Source organism: Syngnathus acus, chromosome 3 (assembly GCF_901709675.1).
Source record: "Syngnathus acus chromosome 3, fSynAcu1.2, whole genome shotgun sequence".
In the NCBI taxonomy this organism is placed as follows: domain Eukaryota; kingdom Metazoa; phylum Chordata; class Actinopteri; order Syngnathiformes; family Syngnathidae; genus Syngnathus; species Syngnathus acus.
In genome coordinates this window covers 19,333,185-19,355,123 of record NC_051089.1, presented here as the reverse complement: position 1 = coordinate 19,355,123, position 21,939 = coordinate 19,333,185, and the positions used below count along the sequence as shown (strand labels likewise).

Here is a 21,939-nt window from a genome sequence, read left to right as displayed (position 1 = left end):
AAAAGCACAACATAGTTTACATTTTACTTTGACTTCATGGTCACTGTGATAGCCAATCAGTGGCTTAGGATGTGGCCCCTGGGCTGCACTTTGCCCAGATCTGGTTTACCGTAAATTCCGGACTATAAGCCGCGACTTTTTTCCAAAATTTTGAACCCTGCGGCTTATAGTCAGGTGCGGCTTATATATATAAATATAAGGATTTTTTTCGTGATTTTTGTGATGACTTGATCACTTTTATACACTGCGGTATCTTGAAGAAAAAAACAACAACAAAAATACTATTTTGAAACACTACTATGGCTGCTGCTTATTCTGGCTGTGTTGCTTGTGACTATTATGAGCTTTAGTAGGAATGCACGTTAGGTGACCTGCGTCAAAGGGCTCTAAACCCTTTCTCTTACTCTGCCATGTGACTCAGAGATTACACAAAGCAGTGGCGCTGTTTGGACCATCTGCATTGTATTAAAACCCAATCAATCAGCATTTAAATTCAATTCTTCTGACATTTTGCTCACCAAAAACAAGTTGTAATGAACGTGAACTTTTAATGCATTTTATTCAGAAGGTTACTTTGAACCCCGAGGCTTAAATGGCGGCGCGGCGTATCTATGGATTTTTACGGCCTCCAGGGGGCGCTCTAGCAGGAAGCAAGAGCGAGACAGACGAAGAAGAGATAATGCGCCGAAGAAGACGTGCTAGTTTGTGTTTTGAACATTTCGCGGTTCACGCACACACCCTCATCATGGAGAAAACACGAAGAAATTCATTTGATGCAGCTTTTAAGTTAAAAGCAATCGATTTGGCTGTCAAAGAGGGAAATAGAACTGCGGCACGTAAGCTTGGCATCAATGAATCGATGGTGAGACGTTGGAGACGGCAGCGTGAAGAACTGACACAATGCAAAAAGACGACAAAAGCTTTCAGAGGTAATAAAAGCAGATGGCCCGAAGTTGAAAACATTCTTCAAGAATGGGTGAACACACAGAGAGCAGACGGCCGAGGTGTTTCCACCGTGCAGATCCGACTGAAAGCCAAAACAATCGCCACCGAAAAGAAGATTGAAGATTTTACAGGTGGACCATCGTGGTGTGTCAGATTTATGAGACGAAAGGGCCTGTCAATCAGGGCACGGACGACTGAGTGTCAGCAACTCCCTCCCGACTACGAGGAAAAAGTTACAAACTTCCACAAATTCACACAAACAAAGATAGCTGAGAATTCCATCGGACCAGACGAGATCATAAATATAGATGAAGTGCCTTTGACGTTTGACTTGCCTCTCACTAGGACTGTAAACAGGAAAGGTGAATCCTCCGTCACGCTGAAAACAACTGGCCATGAGAGAACGCATTTCACTTGTGTTCTGAGCTGCACAGCATCCGGACAAAAGCTTCCACCAATGGTGATTTTTAAGCGGATGACTATGCCAAAAGAAAACCTCCCGAAAGGCATCGTCGTGAAAGTAAACACGAAAGGGTGGATGATGGAAAGCCTAATGAAGGAATGGCTGGCGGAGTGCTACGGCAAGCGACCAGGAGGATTTTTTCACAGAAAAAAAACACTGCTCGTTTTGGACAGCATGAGGGCCCATATCACAGATTCTGTGAAAGCTGCCAGGACAAACTCAATTCCAGCTGTGATTCCTGGGGGCACAACAAAGTATTTGCAGCCACTCGACATCAGTGTGAATCGTGCATTTAAAGTGGCACTCCGAGTTGAGTGGGAGGCGTGGATGAACAGCGGGAGAAATCATTCACCAAAACTGGCCGCATGCGAAGAGCAACTTTTGCTCAAGTCTGCCAGTGGATCCTGACCGCGTGGGGCAGTGTGAAAAAATCCACGATCACCAACGGGTTTCGAAAGGCTGGACTGCTGCGTGATGAAGAGAACGGCGCGAGCACAACTTCGCCTCGAGACGAAAGTGACAGTGAGAGCGACAACGAAAAAGAGAGACGGTGTGAAAGTGTCTGACGAAGTCATCCTGAGCCTGTTCAAGTCCGACACTGAAGAAGACGACTTCAGTGGTTTTAGTGCACAGGAGGAAGATGAAGATAGCGATCAATGACTTTTCTGGAAGGCTGGTTATTTTTTTAACCAGCGGTGTTACTGCCGTTGTACTGTCGTGTTGCTGCTGTTATTGCCGTGTTGTTGCCGTGTTACAGGCACTTTTTGGAAAAATACATTTATTTACAGTAAGTGATCAATGACTTTTCTGGTAGGCTGGTTATTTTTTTAACCAGCGGTGTTACTGCCGTTGTACTGTCGTGTTGCTGCTGTTATTGCCGTGTTGTTCCCGTGTTACAGGCACTTTTTGGAAAAAGACATTTATTTACAGTAAGCGATCAATGACTTTTCTGGTAGGCTGGTTATTTTTTTAACCAGATGTGTTGCTGCTGTGTTACTGCCGTGCACTTTTTGGAAAAATGCATGTATTTATGGTAATTAAAAATTACTGTAAAAAAAATCTTTCTGTGTATCATCTTTCTGTGTAAATATCTCATGTTACAACGTGGACACCTGCTTTTATACACAAACCATCATTATGGGGGGCTTATATATGATTATTTCCGTGATTTTTGTGATGACGATCACTTTTATACACTACGGCATCCCGCTTTGCTGGACGGAGGGATATATGGACACGGTCACTGGGGAGAAAAGTGGTGTGTTGATCGCATGTCCATCCGCCAGGGGAATAGTGCCGTATAATTCACACAAAGAGACAGAACGAGATCAAGACTGACATTACTGAAAGGAAGCTTTTATACACAAACCGTCATTATGGGGGACAAAAGAAATGCATATGATGCCGCTTTTAAGCTAAAGGCAGTCGATGTTGATGACATTGTTTTGCTTCACCCTTTTCTTTATTTCGTGGTCCCGTCTACTCTGGAGCTATACGTGTCGCTCGCTAGTTTAATGTAATTTAGCGCTTCGTGCATGAATAAAATTAGCATGAACAGACCCTCATCACACTCGAAGAAATGCATAAAAGCGACGACGAAAGAGACTGAGAAAGTGTGAGGCGAAGGATATCTAACGCTATTCCAATCGGACGCTGAGGAGGAAGACTTCGATGGTTTCAGTGCACAGGAGGAAGATGAAGACGATGAAGCTCTTTTTTTACTTTTACTGGTATGTTTTTTAACGAGCCCTGTTGGTGCTGTACTACCGTGTTGCTGCTGTGTTACCGCCGCGTCTCAGTGACTTTTACCGGGTATGTTTTTTTTAATCCAGCCCTATTAGTCTTGTGTTACTTCCGTGTTGCTGCGGTATTACTGCCGCGTCACGGGCAGTGTTTGGAAAGAAATGTTAAGGTATGTTATTAAAACTTTAAAAAAGCTTTCTGTGTCCAGTCTTTCTTTGTTAATAACTCGCGTGCACACTTCCGTGTTGCTGCGGTACTACTGCTGCGTCACAGGCAATGTTTAGAAAGACATGTTAAAGTATGTTATTAAAACTTTAAAAAGGCTTTCTGTGAACGGTCTTTCTTTGTAAAAAACGCGTGTGCACGTGCGGTTTATAGTCCGGTGCGGCTTATATAAGAAAAAAATTAAAATGTCCCCCAATTTTAGCTGGTGCGGCTTATAGTCCGGTGCGGCTTATAGTCCGGAATTTACGGTACATGGCCAAATTTGCTTAAAGTGAAGACAGCTTTAATTCTTAACATCAGGAATTGTCAAACCTGGTTCGAAGTAGTTATCTTGAGCTCAGCTAGGGCAAGTGCGCTCTAGGAAATCAACGAATCCCTTTGGTCTTACCAAAGACGGATACATTTATCCGAGCGGTGATAAGAGCTACAAATCAAAAAAGGGGAAGGAGCCACTGTAAAAAGGGAGCAGTCGTCTTGATTCCGGGCCTCAAGTGGTACTCTGCACCGGTTTCAGGGTGACTTTAAAGGGATTGGCGTCCTAAACAGAATAAATTAATTCTTTCCGAATTGATATCTTAGACTCGGACGAATCTTTCCCCGCCCCGACCTGAAAACTCTCGTCTCCCCATCAAAGGGAACAAGGAGAGTTTTTAACCCTTTAAACGGAGGGTCGGGTCACTTACGGTCGATAAGTGCGGATTTGACAAAATTAAACTGTGGCTTTTTGATAAGGGAGTGAGGACATTTATATTTTTACTGGACATATACAGAAAAAAACTTACCTTCCCTGCCTGGCGGCTTGATATGATACCATTGCTTGCCACTAAGCAATCCGCAAGAGTAGTTTTACCTGGGGGGTGGGGGGGGAAACAAACAGTCAACAAATGTCTTAAATAAATGAGGATGTTGTATTTAAACCTTTTAAAACCACAACAACCATCATGGGGAGGATAATGTATTTTTCTTTATCAAACCACTATTTCAGATTATATCAAGAACTTGTCTAGGAGAAGGTGTTTGATTACACAGGAAGTGGTTCCACTATACCGAATGTTATTTTAAACGGAATGAAAGGTGTAATCTATTGACAACTGTATTTTCTGAAGATGTCTACTCTATATTTTAGGTTGAACCTTTATGTTAGATTCAGTTATAGCACTTGTATACAAACCCTAAAGTAGACTGTGTAGAAAATCCTAAGAATAAACTCACCGTGGTCAACATGTGCCAATATGCAAAGATTTCTAATACAGGCTGGATTTTTCTGCAGTTCAATGATTCTATCCAGAGTGGTAGGACCCATTGCGAACCCTAAAAAATTATATAACACACAATAATGTCAGGCCTTGCAACACATTTGAGTTCGTTTATGACAATCAAGGCTGTCAATGTAGCACAAACAAACCTGAGCAAGTACGCTGTAAAAAGCAGGCGTTGTAAACTCAAGACTGCTCGTGAGCCGAGTGGATAAGAGAGAAACAAGCCTTCTGAAGCTTCTGATGGTACAAAACACCGAATGGCACGGAGCAACGTGCATTAAATCAGCTGAAGAATATGACGATACGGTAGTCTAATTCACATGCGTGTCCATCTTTTCCGGGCGAAAGAAGTCCAGAATGACGTCATTCCTCTTCTTCTTCTGTCGCATTTTCGGCAGAGTAAACGCTGCGGGTTGGTCCCCAGCTCCCTTGTTCCTTCTGCGGCCACTATATGGTCACCTTCTCGTTCTTTTCTGGTCACGAACAACTGGCCGTTCTATATTCTGTCGTCGGTAACTGAAACTAAACCTCACTATCCCGCGCAAATAGGTCCGTGCTTGATCTGGTACATGACCCCAGCCTTATGAGGGGAAACATACAGGAACAGGGCCAGAGTGAAAATATACTACAGCACTACTATAAAACTAATAAATGTCAGTGTACAAATGTTTTTGTTAGTGTAAATGTTTTTGTTATTGTATATATGTTAGGGTGACCAGATTTGGCGTTTTGAAAAAAAGGACACCTTTTTTTGGAGGGGGGGTCCTTTTTTCTTTTTAAGGGGGGGTCATTTGTGTCATGTTATGACACAAATGACATGATGCCTGTATAGCAATTGCATTCATTGGCCCGAATAACACAAAACAACATATATACAATAGCAAAAACATATTTACACTAACAAAAACACACGTGTACACTGACTTTTTTTGAGTTTTATAGTGGTACACAAATCAAAAAAAGAAATACAGCCATCGGTGCAGCATTTGAAGATAAAAAAAAAGGTCTCTTCAGTCCTCCTCTTGCGGGGCACACCTTTATTTGCCACAGACACGTAAGAGCCTGCCTTGCATGTCAAGCATAAGGATCACGACCCTGGCGAAAGCACAGGAATTGAATCAAAAATTCAACCCCTCCGTGAACGTGCATTTTCATTTTGGCATTGCTTGTACACACTCGGTGGAGACTGGCCAGCCCACCCTACTTCGTGGCAAAGTGACTAGATTTGAGGATAAGGGCGTGCCTTGTTTGCGAACGATACAGAAAAACCTGGAATTGAGTGAAATCATACGGAGTGGCAATTTTAGTGACAATGTACTGTCCATGTATTACCGTATTGGCCCGAATATAAGACGACCCTGATTATAAGACGACCCCCTCTTTTTCAAGACTCAAGTTTGAAAAAAGACGTTTTGAACACCAAATTTAATTTTTATACAGAAAATTATTACATCTGAAACAAATGATTATAACAATATATTCGAGAGAAAAAGCATGTTGATTTGCCTCATTCAAATCATGCAAAAACTGTCTATCACGTCTGTATATCTGAACATTTAAATATGTAAACTAAAGTGCAATCACATTTGTAAATGAATAGCTTCTGTTTTTTGAAATGTATAAATAAAGTTTATCTCAAATGATGTCATGTTCGGTCAGTCGGACAAACATCGTGTCCGACTGACCGTGCAACTACAGTTGCACGCATCATTTTGGTGGAGGACAACGTACCAGTGGCGTGGTTTTATTGCCAAACAGTGTCGAACTACTCAAACGTTGGCTGACACGCAGAGGCCTCAAAGTCAGCGGGAAGAAACCCGTTTTGGTCGAAAGGTAAGCTTTATTTTGCGATAACTCTCTCACTCCAGTAAGGTCCTGCAAGGTAACCTCGTGTTGCTGACTTTCCTGATAATTAATCGACACTCATAGTGTGGAACAATTTAAACATTGTCTGACATGCAGAGACATTAAAGTCAGCTGAAAGATAGCCGTTTTAGTCGATAGGTAAACTTTATTGTGTGATAGCGCTCTCACTCAGGTGAGGTCCTGCAAGCTAACCGGCTCTTGTGTTTGTCCGACTGTGGCGCATGCGCAGTTCGCTGTTCTAAAAATAGTAACTTTGGGGTAATTGTGACAAGCCCCAATCAAAGTGAAGTCTAACTGTAACTGTCTTGAAACAAATCTGAATAAGGAAAAACATTGCAATAAAATAATGCAAACTGCTCCCGCTATTGTTGGGGAGCCTGAGGACTGTATAGGGCAGTGGTCGGCAACCTTTTCTACTCAAAGAGCCATTTGGGACCGCCCCCCAATGAAAAGAAAGCACCCGGAGCCACAACCCATTTTGACATCATTATATATATTATGCATGTATATATTATGCTATGTACAAAAAAACTATTGCATTTATGAAAATGAAATCAACCAACTGCTGCAGAGAACACAGAATTTTATTTCTGCATGTAACAAAAAGCATTTTACACTTGGTTGATGCTTAATTTCAAATAAAATACCCGGTGTCTATTTGAGTCCTCGTATTTAAGAAATAAAAATCCAAACTTACCCAACCCACTGAACAAAAAATGCAAACAGCCTGCAGTCACCTGTCCTCTTATTTATGAGATAAAAATCCAAACTTATCCAAATATTATCCACCAGCACTGAACGAACAATGCAAACCAAAAAAATGCGCAGTCTGCTTCTGTCCCATTGCGTGTACTGGAGTGTGCAGCCACTTGTCCTCCTGAATTAAAAAAAAACGACTACTTCACTTAATATATAGTTATCACGCTGGTAGTGTGCTGGAAAAACGCCGGCTGCCAGACGTGAGGGACGCCAGGAATTCGAATGTCGCACATCGGCGGATGTGATGCATATTTTGGGCGGTAAAAATATTAAAAACGTTTAATTTTAATGTTACAAGTTTACCATAATCTTCAAATTCACAATTATATTTTAAAATGAACAAACTAAAATAAAATTTAATTTTTATAAAATACTCATTATTTTCCAAAGTCACAGGGAGCCACAACAGAAGGATGAAAGAGCCACATGTGGCTCCGGAGCCATGGGTTGCCGACCCCTGGTATAGGGGGTTGGCTCGGGTGGTTATGCTCTTTTTGCCCCCGGGTGTCGGTCAGAACACAGGAGGGAAGACGTGGTTCAGTTTTGATTGCTTTACTGAATTATTGGCAACAAAGTAACAGGCACTGTGGCTCATAGGGGCATACAGGCAAACTGGCAAAAGGGTATAGGCATATGTTTAGTCGTAAGGATGTGAGAGCAGGTGAGTGTAGTGTACATGGGTGAGTCTTTGGGTGTGTGAATGTGATTCTTGTGTGTGTGATTATTGTATGAAGCGTGTGAAGGGTGTGTGGGGGGTGTGTGTGTATGTGTGATGTGTGTGTGCGTGTGTGGTTCTGCAACAGACAGAAATACAGCACGTAAGTCAACGCTCAACTTCTGACGTCACAACACTAGTAGACGGCACACATTACATAACTAACTGCGCGTAACGGTTCCGCTATACGAAATAACCATAAATGGAATACTCTCGGCAACACACCAAATATAAGTCATCGAGACAACAAAATAAGTTTGCTGGCGACCGTTAGTCGCCGTGCCGCTGAGTAACGGCTACGCGTACAACGTGAGGGAAACTTAGAGGAGCGTGCCGGAGCTGTCAATCAAACGGCGCGCACACGAAGCAAACCGCGATCGGACAAACGGCACAACAGTGGACAGTAGTAACAATGAAATGTATAAACTCACTTTGTGTCAAAGACGCACACGATCACAGCAACATACTCAGTCGATACCAGCAACCTTTAACCTACCACTGCGCACAAGTGAATGGGTATAATGTCTAGACCAGACATGGACAAACTACGGCCCGCGGGCCACATCCGGCCCACGGGGCCGTTTAATCCGGCCCGGCAAACCTGAATAAATTGTATTATTAATTTTTTTGGGGTCATTTTCCCTGCAATTACTATGTTTCCCCAGTAGATGGGGAAGCGCCCGCCCGCGCATTTACTCCCGGGAGCCGTGTCAGAAAGCTCGGTGCACACTCACAAGTGCGTGTGCGTACTCAGTAGTACGTAGTAATTTCATCTATCAGTGCCGAATTTCGAGTGTAGGCTGTGACGTCAATATTCTCGTAATTCGCGCGCTGAGTTTTCAGATACAGTTTGACGCTAATGCCACCCACAAACCTTCCCCTGGAATCCTTCCATTAAAATGAGTGGCCCGAAGAAAAGAAAGGTGGACAGTGAGTGCCGAATGTTAAAAAAGAGTGGACAATTTGGCTCGACCTACGTGTGTGAGAAGACGTTCAGCCACATGAACGTCAACAAAGCCCGTCACAGATCTAGGTTAACGGACCGACACCTCGGCTCTATCCTAAGAATTACCACAACAAATTTTACTCCAGACTATGATGTACTAGCAAAAAAGGGAAACCAACAATACTATTGATTTCTTTATTACTTTATTTAGATGTATTCTTTCACTGATTCTTCAAGATGATGTATTTGGTCAGAATGTTTGCCGTTGGATGTGATTTCGCCTCATTAGATAAACATATTTCATAAATCTGACCTGCAGGCGCTGAAGTGATGGAAAATGTTATTCATCATAACAGTGTCGTATTTAATAAAAATCACTGATAGTAGTTTTTGGGTGAAATATTTTTTTAATGCTGTTAATAAATGCATTTGTTTTCAAAAAGCTTTTTTAATATCCATGCTTTAGTATCTACTAAAAGTAAAAACCTTTTATGCAATGACCTTTACATGTCATTTCTATTACTTCACACAAACACTACATCCACCTGCTCCTGGTTCGGCCCCCCGGTCAAAATTTAGAACCCAATTTGGCCCGCAAGTCATAAAGTTTGCCCACCCCTGGTCTAGACCCTGAATGTAAGACGACCCCCACTTTTTCAGTCTCATTTCAATGCAAAACAATTTCGTCTAATATTCGGGCCAATACGGTATGTTTGAGGCAGTCCAACAAAATCCCGGACGGTTTTGAAATTCCCCCCGGACATATTGTTTAGGGCTCAAAAGTAGGACATGTCCGGGTAAAAGGATGCTGAAGGAAATGAGACGCAGGAGGTGTATCGCAAAATACTTGACTGAACATACACGTAAAACGAGGTATAAGAAGAACAACGGAAATGCGTTACCACGTAAACACTACGTTCGCAACACACGCTTCAAGCCTTAGTTCCATGGGGGAATACTTTATGCGAACACCACAGTATAATATAATAATAAACGTGAATCCACTGTGTATTCCTATGCAAGTTTACTTGCAGCGTCCTCATAACATCACGTCAAAAACACAACATGAGTAATGTTCACGTCACTGAGGTGTAGAAGAGAATCCGGTCCATTTTCCAAAATAAAAGATTGTTCAGACTCAGGTAAATACAATGGAAATAATGCAAGTAATTTATTCTTTCTTGTGCAGCCTGGTACCAAATGATCCACGGACCGGTACCAGTCCACGGCCTGGGGGTTGGGGACCCCTGAACTAGATGACTGACAATATACATAGACAAAATGTTTTATGATCAATTTCATTTTTAATCAAAAAGGTTCAGTTAAATTTTTGCAGCGCTCCAAAATGCTTGTCATTGGTCTTCGTCAGATTCTTGGCATGTTTTCAGGTGGCACTCCTGGACCTCCAGTTCCTCAACACTCACCATACCCGGGTCAATGGCAGCATACCGTGTTCCATGGAACTGATGCAAATGAATCTAAACATCAAGGAATAAGCGGCACTACGGTTATAATCAAAATTATGATACAGAACAAAAAAGCTATGAGGTTTCAGTGGAATACGTGCATTTCCCACCCACTGTCAATTTGCCATGCCTTCATTAATTTACTGGATATGAAGTGGGTATTGTGGGCTTGGTATATAATTGGTGGGAAAATCTTGTTCACGACTACATAAACATCCTTCTCACCTAGTGCAATGTCAATCTCCTTATTCATTTCTAGAAATGTGACCAAAGAAACATCTAGGGCAATAGATGAGGAAGCACATTCAAGTTATGGAGTGGCCCGGTCAGTCTCCTAACCTCAACCCAATAAAAAACATGATTTCATCAGCTGAATCTTTGTATTTCCAAGGAGAAGCCAAAAACCCAGAATGATGTAGACAATTTTTTATAAAAGAGGTGTGACAAGATACCTCCTGAGCTGTACAATAAACCTGGTGGACCAACTAACTGTGCAGGACAAGGTTTGCTACAAACTTAGGTTTTGTTTGGGTATCAGACATTTGCTTTAAGCAAAATTCACATTTTACAACTTTTATGTTCGAGATGGTTAATTTCTAATTCCTTTTCAAGTGAACAAACTGACAAATTCAGCAGAAGAGCCATTAGTCATTTTCCCCTGAAAGTGTCGGGTTTCACAATTAAATTTTTTGCTTTGAGAGCAGCAGTAAGTTTGTTGAAGGCCGTGGTTATAATTTGTTTGACTTCACTGATTTGCAGATTTTGTCTGCCGCACTGGGGGGTTGTTGTCTTAAAATGACACCCACATTAAAGTTGGGTTTCCATATAACGAGCAGCCACGACAAATTAACAAGCAACTGTTTGCAAGGCTTCATTTTGCACTGCCATACCTGTATGTAGAGGTTTACATCAGCACTTCGGCAAAGGTACGGGAAGTTTCCACCAGTTTTGAGATGAGCTCGTTTGGCATTTGGAAACAATTTATACATCTCTTCCTTTGCTTCTAAAGAGAGTGCACTCTGATCAAAAACCTAAGTGTGAAAATAAACACCATGACTTATCAGAGCTGCTGTATGAATGAATACTATATTCATATTCACACGCATTCCCACTTACATCTATAATAGTCACAGCAACCTCCTTTATTTTATGTGGCTCCACATAAGAGTTCTGACAGTTTAGCGTTAACCTGGATGCCAGCTCTCTCTGGTTTAGGCTCTCCAGCTACAACACAGAAATTACACATTACTCACTTTCATGAAGGAACACAATATGAGCATAATTTTCTTACCCTATCAACCATGAAGTCAATCGCACCGGCCATTTCTGGGTCGACTGGTCCTTTAGCAAAATTCCCGAGAACAATCTTCTTCAACATGAAAGCTGGCATCAACCAAAAACTGAGCAAAGATAACATTAATTTGTTTTAGTGCATACTCACACCAAGCTATTTGATCCACGCCTGACTTGGCTTAGAGTTCCCCTCCCACTCCTGTCCACCAATCACATTTAAGCAGCCTGCCTAACTTTTGCCTATTTAAATGCGCCACCACTTTATTATATGTTGCATTCTGTTTATTTCTAGGAGGCAAGGTGGCTCTCAGGCAGTATCATTGCTGTGCGCCAATTCTGTCATGCTGCTCCCGTTCTGTCTGTGCTGCAGAGCACGCTGTCCCGCTCCCTGAGACACTCTGGTCATTCAGCTAAGAGAAAATAGCTTAAATTTCATTTGAACAACAACAAAACAATATTAGAGGAATATCATGCGTGAAGGATAGCCCTTTTTAAACTGATTCAGGTACACATTTAGACATTGTTTTCCAAAGTAAAAGCTCATGTGCAAATGGATTATTTTGGTTGAAATCAAAACATGATAAAACTACTAAAATCAGAGAATACAGTTGAGGCTGAAAGTAGAGGATATGTATAATTTTAGGTTACAAAAAAAAAAGACTCAACTATTACTCAATTATAAAAATAGTGGTCGATTAAAGTGATCATTGATTATTTGTGGATTAATCACTTAATTTGATATTTCTACATTGTTCTTATTTCATATATTGGCCAGATACTGTGATCCCTCGTTTATCACTGATAATTAGTTCCTAGATAGGAGAAAATCCGCGATGTGGAGTAAATTTTTTACGATATCCGCACAAGACTTTTATAATTATATTTTTAAACACTTTATTGTATTTTCAAACACTTTTTGAACATTTTAAAGTTAAACCGACCTTCAGAAACATTCTTTAGGGCGTCACTAAAACTCACAAAGTCACAAAAAAACTACCGTAAACTGCGCGCGCTAATCAGTCTCCCACCTGTGCCCTTGTTACTGGCTGATTAGTAACAAAGGTGGTTTGTCTGCCTTGACACGTGTCATCTTATTCAATCTAATTTTATTTATTTATTTATTTATTACGTTAATAAAATGTTGACGTTATTTCTAGTTTCTTCATTGTTAATCCATTTACTTGAAAACAGGCAATTTTGAAAGAAATGAAAAGTAAATTGTGATAATACTTGAGATAAGATGATGAACACCTTCACCTACCTCTTTAGTCTGGAGATATAAGATGATCAAATATTAAATATTAACCAACATTTATTTCCGTAAACACAACACCACCTGAGGTCTTTTTTTGGTGCACATCACTGGATGTTGTGCTTTGTGTACAGGCACATCATTGATGTGTTGCATTCACATTAGAAGCAGCAGTTGTCTTTGTAAACTGCAGGGGTGTCAAACTCCAGTCCTCGGGGGCCGCATCCCTACGTGTTTTCCAAATTTCCCTCGTTAAACACACCTGATTCAATTATCAGGCTCCTGCAGAACGTGAGAATGAACTGATCATTTGAATCAGGTGTGTTTAATGAGGGAAACTTGGAAAACATGTAGGAGTGCGGCCCCCGAGGACTGGAGTTTGAGATCCCTGTTGTAAAGTGAATGATTACTATCTTCCCCACCACAAGGCGCTTCAGGTTAAAAGGCGCTTAAGGGTAAAAGGCACAGACTAAATTACGGGGCTTTTCTGTATTTAATACATACATATGACCCACCGCATTATAAGGCGCATGCATGCCATGACTTATGGTAAAAATAAACGTCACAGGAGCAAGACAGTTCCGTTGTACATTATTCTACTATTTAATCATGCACTGTATTGTACCGTAATTTTCGGACTATAAGTCGCACCGGAGTATAAGTCGCATCAGCCATAAAATGCCCAAAAAAGTGAAAAAAAACCATAAATAAGTCGCTCCGGAGTATAAGTCGCATTTTGGGGGGCAATTTATTCGACAAAATCCAACACCAAGAACAGTCATGAACGAGCAACAACAGGCTAAACGATAGATATGCTAACGTGACATAAACACAAACTAAGAGCTGAGAACGGCCCTGACGTAAAATTCAGAGTTATTCAAAAAACTATTACATAAATAACACGTTAATAAAACCATCTGTGTCACTCCAATTCATTAAATCCATCAATCGTCCTTTGTCAACAATGCGTGCGCGCCGCTGACGGCTCTTGCACTTCAAAATATTCCACAGGCCCATATAACGATATAACGATCAAATAACTATTATATAAGCAATAATGTTATCAAACCATCTGTGCACTCTAAATCATTAAATCCATCGATCAAATTCCTCGTCCTTTGTCAACAACGCCGCGCGTGCGTGCGCCCTGACGTCAGCCTCGTCGTTATTCCACAGATCTACTATATTGTAGCGTTAACAAAGTTCAAGGAAAGACGTGGGTTTGGTAAACGGCTCTTTATTTAACAAAACAAACTTCCAGGCGTGTGGCGGCGTGGACTTCCAGCCACGGAAATGGAAGAGAGCTCCATAGAATAGGACCGGGCGTGCGTAAAAGCCATGACCGAGCCCCATCCACCGTCCCCGGACAGCCACCCGGCAGAGCGCCGGCCCTCGACTTCCATCCACGGAGGTGAAAGACAGCTCGGTAGAGTAGGACCGGGCGTGCGTAAAAGCATTGTCCGAGCCCCATCCACCGTCCCTGGACAGCCACCCGGCCGAGCGCCGGCCCCCGACTTCAATCCACGGAAGTGAAAGAGAGCTCCGTCGAGTCAATCTTTGTCCTTTATGTAAACAACGCCGCGTCGCGCTGCTGACGTCGCGCTGCTGACGTCGCGCTGCTGACGTCGCGCTGCTGACGTCGCGCTGCTGACCGCGACGTCGCGCTGCTGACGTCACTTGAAATTCAAATTACAGTAATCCCTTGCTACATTGCGGTTCGTTTATCGCGGTTTCATATTTTTTTTTTTTTTTTGAAAATTGTTGGAAAAAAACACAAGTCGCTCCTGAGTATAAGTCGCCCCCCCACCCAAACTATGAAAAAAAACGCGACTTATAGTCCGAGAATTACGGTACTCACATTGTTAATCAATATTAATACGCAAATCCATCATAATCCTCATCTTCTGTATCCAAATTAAAGAGTTGGGCAATTTCGCCATTAAACATGACAAGTTCCCTCTCGTCATTGTCTTTCTGGCTTTCCAGAAAGCTGTAATTGTGCCTTGTAAGCATGTCTCTTGTCTCTCATGTCTATGCCATCTAAGAGGGTCCTAATGCTGTTTGCTTTACACAAATGATAGTATTTATTTATCAATGGCAGTGGAGGTACGTACTCTACGTTTACGTACAGCCCTCCGATTGTTTTTTCCCCCCAATCTACGTAAAAAGTAATGTCCTCTGATTGGTTCATCGGGTCTATATATTATGCCTGTATATTACGGAAGCCATACAAAAAAACATTACAAATTTTGGAATTCGGTCCACACAAAAGGCGCACCTTATTAAAAGGTGCACCTTCGTTTTTTGAGAAAATTAAAGGCTTTTAGGTGTGCCTTGTGGTGCGGAAAATACGATATATAAAAAGGTCATAAATGGGCATCAAGCCCAGCAGTGTGAATGTAGCCTGAGACTGCTGTGGACTTGTTTTGACGATAGAATTGTTGTGTTGTTTTTTTATTGTGCAGTGTGGCAGTGATCATGATTAACTGGCAGACGAGAGGTTGCACTTATAGAATATATGCTTTGCACAAGCATGTGCCCCAGTGTAACAGTGCTAGTCATTATATATTGTATATTATGCAGATATAATTAATAATCTGCAATACTGCAATAAAACAATACTGCAATTGTATGACACATCCACATTGCACAAGCAAGTGCAATCATGCCGGTCATGGCTTGGTAGGTGTTCTCATTTTGAGCACTCTCACAGGCCAACTTTAAATGTCATGTGGCCTCAGACAATGCACGGACTGCCGAGTGTGAGTACGCCCTTACTCACGTTATATTATTAATAATAAAAAAATAGGGAAAACCTGTTCGCTGTCCATGTCTGGTTAAAGATGGAGGTATCACTGAATGAATTACACAGTATCAAAGAGTGCACCCTGGGGGACTTGCAAGTGAACTCTGCAAACTTCTGGGCCAGGAAGCCACCCAAGGATGCACCAAAAAGATGAACCTTGAACATGGCAAGACAGGAAAATCATTAGAAAGACTAAAAGGACAGGTGCACACGTGGGTGGGAAAACAAACAAACAGTATTTATTTCAAAATCAGTGCTTTCTAAAGTGGCTACTTATAGCAATTTACTTGGGTGTTCAATGTGACAACTGATGTGTATGCAGGTATTTCAAAGAAACAATAATGGAAAAATAGAAAACGAAGTTCACAAATCTGTAAATGTGAAAAGGGTTAATGACAATATACACGTTGAGAGATGAAATACATAACAGGCAAAACATAAGTGTAAAAAAAAAAATTCTTACTTTATCTAACTGCAAGTGATCGAGAAGCTTCCTAAATCCATCACAGAACTCCATGAGATCCCAGTACACTGGATACTGAAGCTGAAACAAACAATATACTAGTACCGTCTTCAGAAATAAACAAACAGTACAGGGGCAATCTGAACATGGGCAATCAAAAGAACAGGCTACAATTATTATTATTATTGATATGACTAAGAAAGAACCAGCTGTCTGTCATTCCAGGAATCATTCCAGTTCAAGCAGAGTATTGATATGTGCACCCACTGACGAGTGAAAGAAAAAAAAAACTGCACTCCCAACATGCGCCTAGAGCGTAAGTAAGCGCTGTGCTTTTCCAGGTCTGTTCCACGCCAATATCTGTTGAACTCACAGATATTACTCTGTAGCCCCAGCCTGTCAAAGCCAACATCTGTTGGAAGAACACTTCTGCAGTTCCACTGACAGGCGGAAGGAACATGATAGGGCACCTGATGCTCTTCGGGCCTGCATCATACAAGGACCACACTTTGCTGTCATCATCATCAACAATAATCTAGAAAGGGGGAAATGAGAACATGTATACAATTTAAATAATTCCCAAAAAAATCTACCATACATTACGTTTGAATGTACTATGTACATGTACATGCTTAACATAAACGCAAAAAAATATTTTGCATCATCACTGTTGAGGAAAGAAAACGTACAATTATACCAGGAACCAGTATAGCAGAGGACATGACCCATGAATGCGGAAAGTTTGTGTGACTGAATACTGATGAAAAAGTATTTATACTCTTCTACATGAAAAGCATTTTGAAAGCATTATCCTTATAATTGCCAGTAGTATTCCCGTATCAGGGTTGATACCAAGTCCATAAAATTGAAAATATTTCAACTTTTGATACTGAGCTTAAAACATTTTTTTCAGTTCAGATGGGAAAACCGATTCCAACATGATTAATTTCTGACAGCCATAATTGCGTGACAAAATAAGAAAGCCGTTTGGCCCAGAGAGAATCTCTCTTCAGCTTTAGGGTGCCATTGATGGACGCTGGATGATATTTTGTGCAACATTGCAAAAACATGGGAAAATGGCTTCGATTTTACCCTTGTTTACAATGTAAAGTGGGACCCTGGTTAAAGTAATTCATTTTAAACTGAAACCTTTGTGGAGTTATTGCGAGTAATATGACCGCTTGTTTGCGACTGGCAGCTCTGTACGTACTATGTGTCATGTGTATGCAGACTGAACATTCGCGTGAAGAAGCATTCTGGTAGGAAAGCAGGAGCGAACATAAGTAGTAAGAGTGTGAGTAACTAGGATGGGAACGAACGAGACAATATTGAGTCGTGTAAGAAGCTAGAGAAAAACAGAATGCCAAATTAAACTGTGTCGTGTGAGTGTGTGCGCGTGCGTGCGTTGTTGGGCCGCTGGGCCCCCTGCTGACGACATGCAATGACTGCGACCCCGTAGGCAACTCTGACATTGGAGAAACATCTCCCTTCCATTCCCTGCTCAGCCACTGCCGTGACCAGTTCTCAGTTTGCTTCTTACTTTGTTTCCTTATTTAACAAAGTTTTCATCAGTGTCTGCTTCTGGGTCTTAACACCACCAACCTCACTAATTACAGTTTGGTCAATAAATCATATATGCATTCAGAATTTGGAACACACTGTATACGTACTCTTTTTAGAGGAACTGTGCTTCTGAACCAGTTATAGTCTGGAGAATCTTTGATTTCTTCCATCTGTTGAACACATTCAGAAATGGGAAAACTTAAGAACAATGAATTGCAAAAATAAAAGGAAATCGAGAACGATACTATTGTTTTGAAGCAAATCTTTCTATGTGATCACCAAATATGATTAGCTTAATGACAAGTGGACACCGTCTTGTGGAATTGTCTGAAAAAACATGGAATGAGCATTTCAAACGCCTTTAATAATCTTCCATAGCCAATAAAATGACTATTCTAGAGCCAAAAAGCTACTCTACGTAAAATGTTACATTTGCGCAATTTGAGTTGCGCTTTTACAGCAAGAGAAACTGAAATGTCATGGTAGGGCTGGACTATTTATAAAAATGTAATTGATACTTTCAGTTTGAAGTCTCTGTTTTTAAAATGTTATAATCGAACAAAAACAATTAATGTGCAGAATGCCGCATCCCATTTACAAGTTCTTGTCGTGAAAGTACCCTGAATGCACCCTGTTGTAGCATCGCATGCGTGTAAGCGCAAGTGATTCTCCCATCCCTAAGCAGGACGCTTAACTTAAAGGACTTAAGTTATTTAATGACACCTCAGTTGTACTTTACTGTAAAACTTGGAGAGCAACAGCAATGTGTACATATTCTGTTAGGTTAGCCAATCTCATTTTCAATCAAATTTTAATGTTTATATTAGGGATTAGGGATTAGGGCCGAAAATGACCCAAAAGTGCATTTTCGGTTTTTGGCCGAAAGACCTAAATCACCGAAACAACACGGCCGAAACTTGTGATGACGTGAACAAACAGCGCAGCCAGCACGCGGGAAAACGGGATAAGAGCCAGCATGTCTGCGGTGTGGACTGATTTCACTATCTCAGAGAATGACCCACGGATAGCGATTTGCAAAACATGCAATGCTGAAATTTCAAGAGGGGGTGCATCTGCAAAAGGTTTCTCCACGTCGGGTTTAATTCATCACCTGAAATCCAAACATCCCGATCGCCATTCTGAATATGAGAAGAAGGCGACACAGAAAAGGAAACTGACACCGAGCACGCCCACTCCGTCTGTGGCGGACGTTTTTGAAAAGGCAAGAAAGTTCTCCAGTGATTCTGCCAAGAGAACATATTTAATTTTACAGTCTTTCAGCAGGCCAGTCAGTTATAAGCCTGTAAATTATTATTTAATGTACACATGAGTGGGGTCAAGTTAAACATTTTATTTTTATTTCATTTTATTTTTGAATTTTAATTTATATTGTGCATTGTTGTAATGTCAGTGCTAAATAAATATTTTCATACTTTTGTAACTGGTTTATTGCAATGCCTTGATTTTAGTGAGGTTAGTACACATGTAGCCATAAATGCTGTGGTTCTAATAACTGACAATCATTTCTTTCGGTGTTTCGGTTTTCGGCCTTGGTTTCCTCATTTTTCGGTTTCGGCCAAGAATTTTTATTTCGGTGCATCCCTAGTTTATATGTTTGCAATTCTTTTCATTAGTTTATATGAACAGAACTGCTCAATCAGAACACGAATACAATACACAGAACTGTATAAACACACACGCACACACACACACACAGACACACACACACGCACACAGATACCAAATGGCCATGTGACATTTGCCCGCCTTTCCAGACAGTATAAAACAAGCTGACCTGGAGAAGGAAGTTGTTGTTTCATGTGCCGCCGGGCCATGTGTACTGGCCGCCATTAAACAACCCAAGATCTTGCCAATAAAGAACCAACTCCACATTGTTGTTTTTCCTGGCTCAACATCGGACATCGCTCACAACACGCAACAAACTATACACTCAACAAAAATAATTACACACATTGTGTTTATTAATAGTTTTAATTTCATGGACTCTGTATCTGGCATTAACTGGAACTGTCTATCATCCATCCATCCGTCCGTCCGTCCGTCCATCCATCCACAATATATAAGTAGCACCGGAGTACAAGTCGCATTTTTGGGGGAACTTTATTTGACAAAATCCAACACCAAGAACAGACATGAATAGGCAACAACAGGCTAAATGAGAACGTGCCTGACGTAACATGTTAACAGTTATTCAAATAACTATATCATAAATAAGTTGACATCGTTTCTAATTTGCAGATTTCTGTTTTTCGCGGGTGGTTCTGGAACACATCTCTGGCGAAAAACGAGGGATCACTACACACACACACACACACACACGCACGCACGCACGCACGCACGCGCGCGCACGCACGCACGCACACACATTTTGGTTTCCATCTAATGAATATAAACATATCAGCGTATCTTTAGTACTGACAGATTTTATTGTGTTTAATAAACTAAAGGTGAGGAATGTCAGAGTGGTCCTAAGATCTAAGACCTAATGTATTTCTGCATGCAACCCTCTGGGGAAAAACTAGTTTTTCTGTATGCAATCCTCTGTGAAAAAGTTTGACGAGCTCCACCTTTAATTACTAAAATGCAAACAACTGAGGAGTAAGGCATTATTGCAATTGTGTATTTATTATTTACTTTTTATTTGCATTTAATGAAATGCCGTAAATATGAAGTGTTCTCTTTTGTTAATTGTATTCATGCTGTAAGTATGTTCCCGTTAAACAATAATATAGTTATTCACTGGCACAACGTTTTTTATCTAAATAAATTGGCGAGTTATACGAAAAATACTCAACTCGTGTACGTCATGTATTGGCTAGCTTACGGTATTGCAGCGTTAACCTTTCAACCAACCATTCGCTTGTGACATGCAACAAATTACATGGGTATGAAAATACTTATGCTTGTTTACCGTTTGGTTGCGGGTGTTCGCTAATGCCTCCATCTCAGTTTAGTCGCTCGCGCCATCACATGACATGAGTTTGCCAGATTTCACCATCGCTTCCGCAAACAACTTTCTTCATCGTCTTTGAGGTGAATGGCGGTTAACAACCAGGATCCTGCCGCATTACCGCCACTTATCGGACTGAATTGTTAGTGAGCAGATTAGAGGGGATGATCTTATTTAAATTGTGTTTTGTAATATTTATCAAATTCCTCCACACATACCACTGAGGGACTGTTAAATACGTCGTTATATTCTCCCAAAAGAAAGCCTGTTTTTGACGTGCTTGAGAAATATTGCGCTCGTGCAAGTGAGTGCGAAGACGTTTCCTATAAACAACAGGGAAGGGTGGAGAGGAGGGACCTGCGCGTGTGCTGTATTAAAAAACGAACAAATAGGCTCTGGTTTCTAAGGTGTCGGAAAAATCGTCTGTCATGCCTTTAAAAGGCCTCCACTTTTCCAAATACAGCATACATTTTGCATTTGGTCCTCTTATGCAGTTAAGAGAAAAACATACCAGGTAAGATCAAAATAAATATCAAATGAAAAATAAAAAATAAATAAATAATATCTTACAATATATTAAAAAAAATAAAAATAAAATCTCTGTATTATTGCAATGTTTGTTGCATGTTTATGTCTTCTGCATTTATCAACTGGCAAAATTAAATGTGCAAACATAGATGCTTAGTACTTGACTTACTCCTTCATGACCCTTGGAGAGACAATTACCCAAACAAAAAAATAATTTTCTTGGTTTAAAACAAATGCAAACATTAAATCTCGGTTAGATTTTTGGTTAACAACCACAATGAATAATCAAAAAGTAAAATATTTCCTGCCTCACTCACTGTGGTATGGATTCCTTTATGTCACAATTGAACCCCAACAGGAAAAAGGGCTATTGGAAATTTAATTGCAACCTTTTAAAACACAAAGAATACTGTAAAAAGATTGAGGGTCTTGTTCAAAACCTTTTACAAGACAACTCTTTACGCTTGTACACCTCAAAATGGGAATTTTTAAAGTAGAAAATCCCTCAGCTCTCACTATCATTTTGCACAAATATGAAGAATCAACATAACTTAGCAGAAGAAAAAGTAGTGAAAAAATACTTTTGATTAACAATCAATTTAAAATAAAAAAAAATAAAAAATGACAAATTGTCTTCACTTGTAAAAATACAGATATTGCTAGCAGTTTTTGTTAC

The 21,939-nt window shown here is 40.7% G+C and overlaps 2 protein-coding genes across 6 annotated transcripts in view; both read right to left on the bottom strand.

Moving 5' to 3' along the window:
* Window positions 1-5,025, bottom strand: part of efl1 (elongation factor like GTPase 1) — a 73,037-nt gene extending 68,012 nt beyond the window's left edge. For both annotated transcript variants that reach the window (XM_037246644.1, XM_037246645.1), the window contains exons 1-3: window positions 4,782-5,025; window positions 4,589-4,687; window positions 4,159-4,226 (exon numbers count right to left, since the gene is read on the bottom strand). In XM_037246644.1, the coding sequence (XP_037102539.1) occupies window positions 4,159-4,226; window positions 4,589-4,679 (159 nt within the window). In that variant the 5' untranslated portion in view covers window positions 4,680-4,687; window positions 4,782-5,025. The remainder of the gene's footprint in view (window positions 1-4,158; window positions 4,227-4,588; window positions 4,688-4,781) is intronic.
* Window positions 5,026-10,068: 5,043 nt separating this feature from the next.
* Window positions 10,069-21,082, bottom strand: spg21 (SPG21 abhydrolase domain containing, maspardin). Of its 4 annotated transcripts, none has more exons than XR_005097431.1 (10): window positions 20,697-21,082; window positions 17,872-17,934; window positions 16,575-16,736; window positions 16,202-16,282; window positions 15,749-15,894; window positions 11,679-11,787; window positions 11,504-11,611; window positions 11,278-11,418; window positions 10,613-10,726; window positions 10,069-10,399 (listed from the first exon to the last, which is right to left on the bottom strand). XR_005097431.1 is itself a non-coding variant. In XM_037246690.1 (9 exons), exons 1-9 carry the CDS (start codon window positions 20,727-20,729, stop codon window positions 10,274-10,276), a joined length of 969 nt encoding a protein of 322 aa, XP_037102585.1. In that variant the 5' UTR covers window positions 20,730-21,082; the 3' UTR covers window positions 10,069-10,273. The 4 variants fall into 4 exon arrangements, 2 of the variants coding, with proteins under 2 accessions (XP_037102585.1, XP_037102586.1); XR_005097432.1 differs by having other exon boundaries at window positions 10,613-10,721; XM_037246690.1 differs by lacking the exon at window positions 10,613-10,726.
* Between the last annotated feature and the right edge of the window lie 857 nt (window positions 21,083-21,939).

Bases quoted from the DNA above. Each gene is read 5' to 3' on its own strand.
- spg21 (XM_037246690.1), bottom strand. From the start codon at position 20,729: ATGGAGGCATTAGCGAACACCCGCAACCAAACG. The intron at 11,612-11,678 runs GTAAGAAAATTA...TCTGTGTTGTAG, and splicing joins TTGACTTCATGGTTGATAGG to CTGGAGAGCCTAAACCAGAG. The intron at 10,400-11,277 runs GTATGGCAGTGC...CTTGATGTTTAG, and splicing joins ATGTAAACCTCTACATACAG to ATTCATTTGCATCAGTTCCA.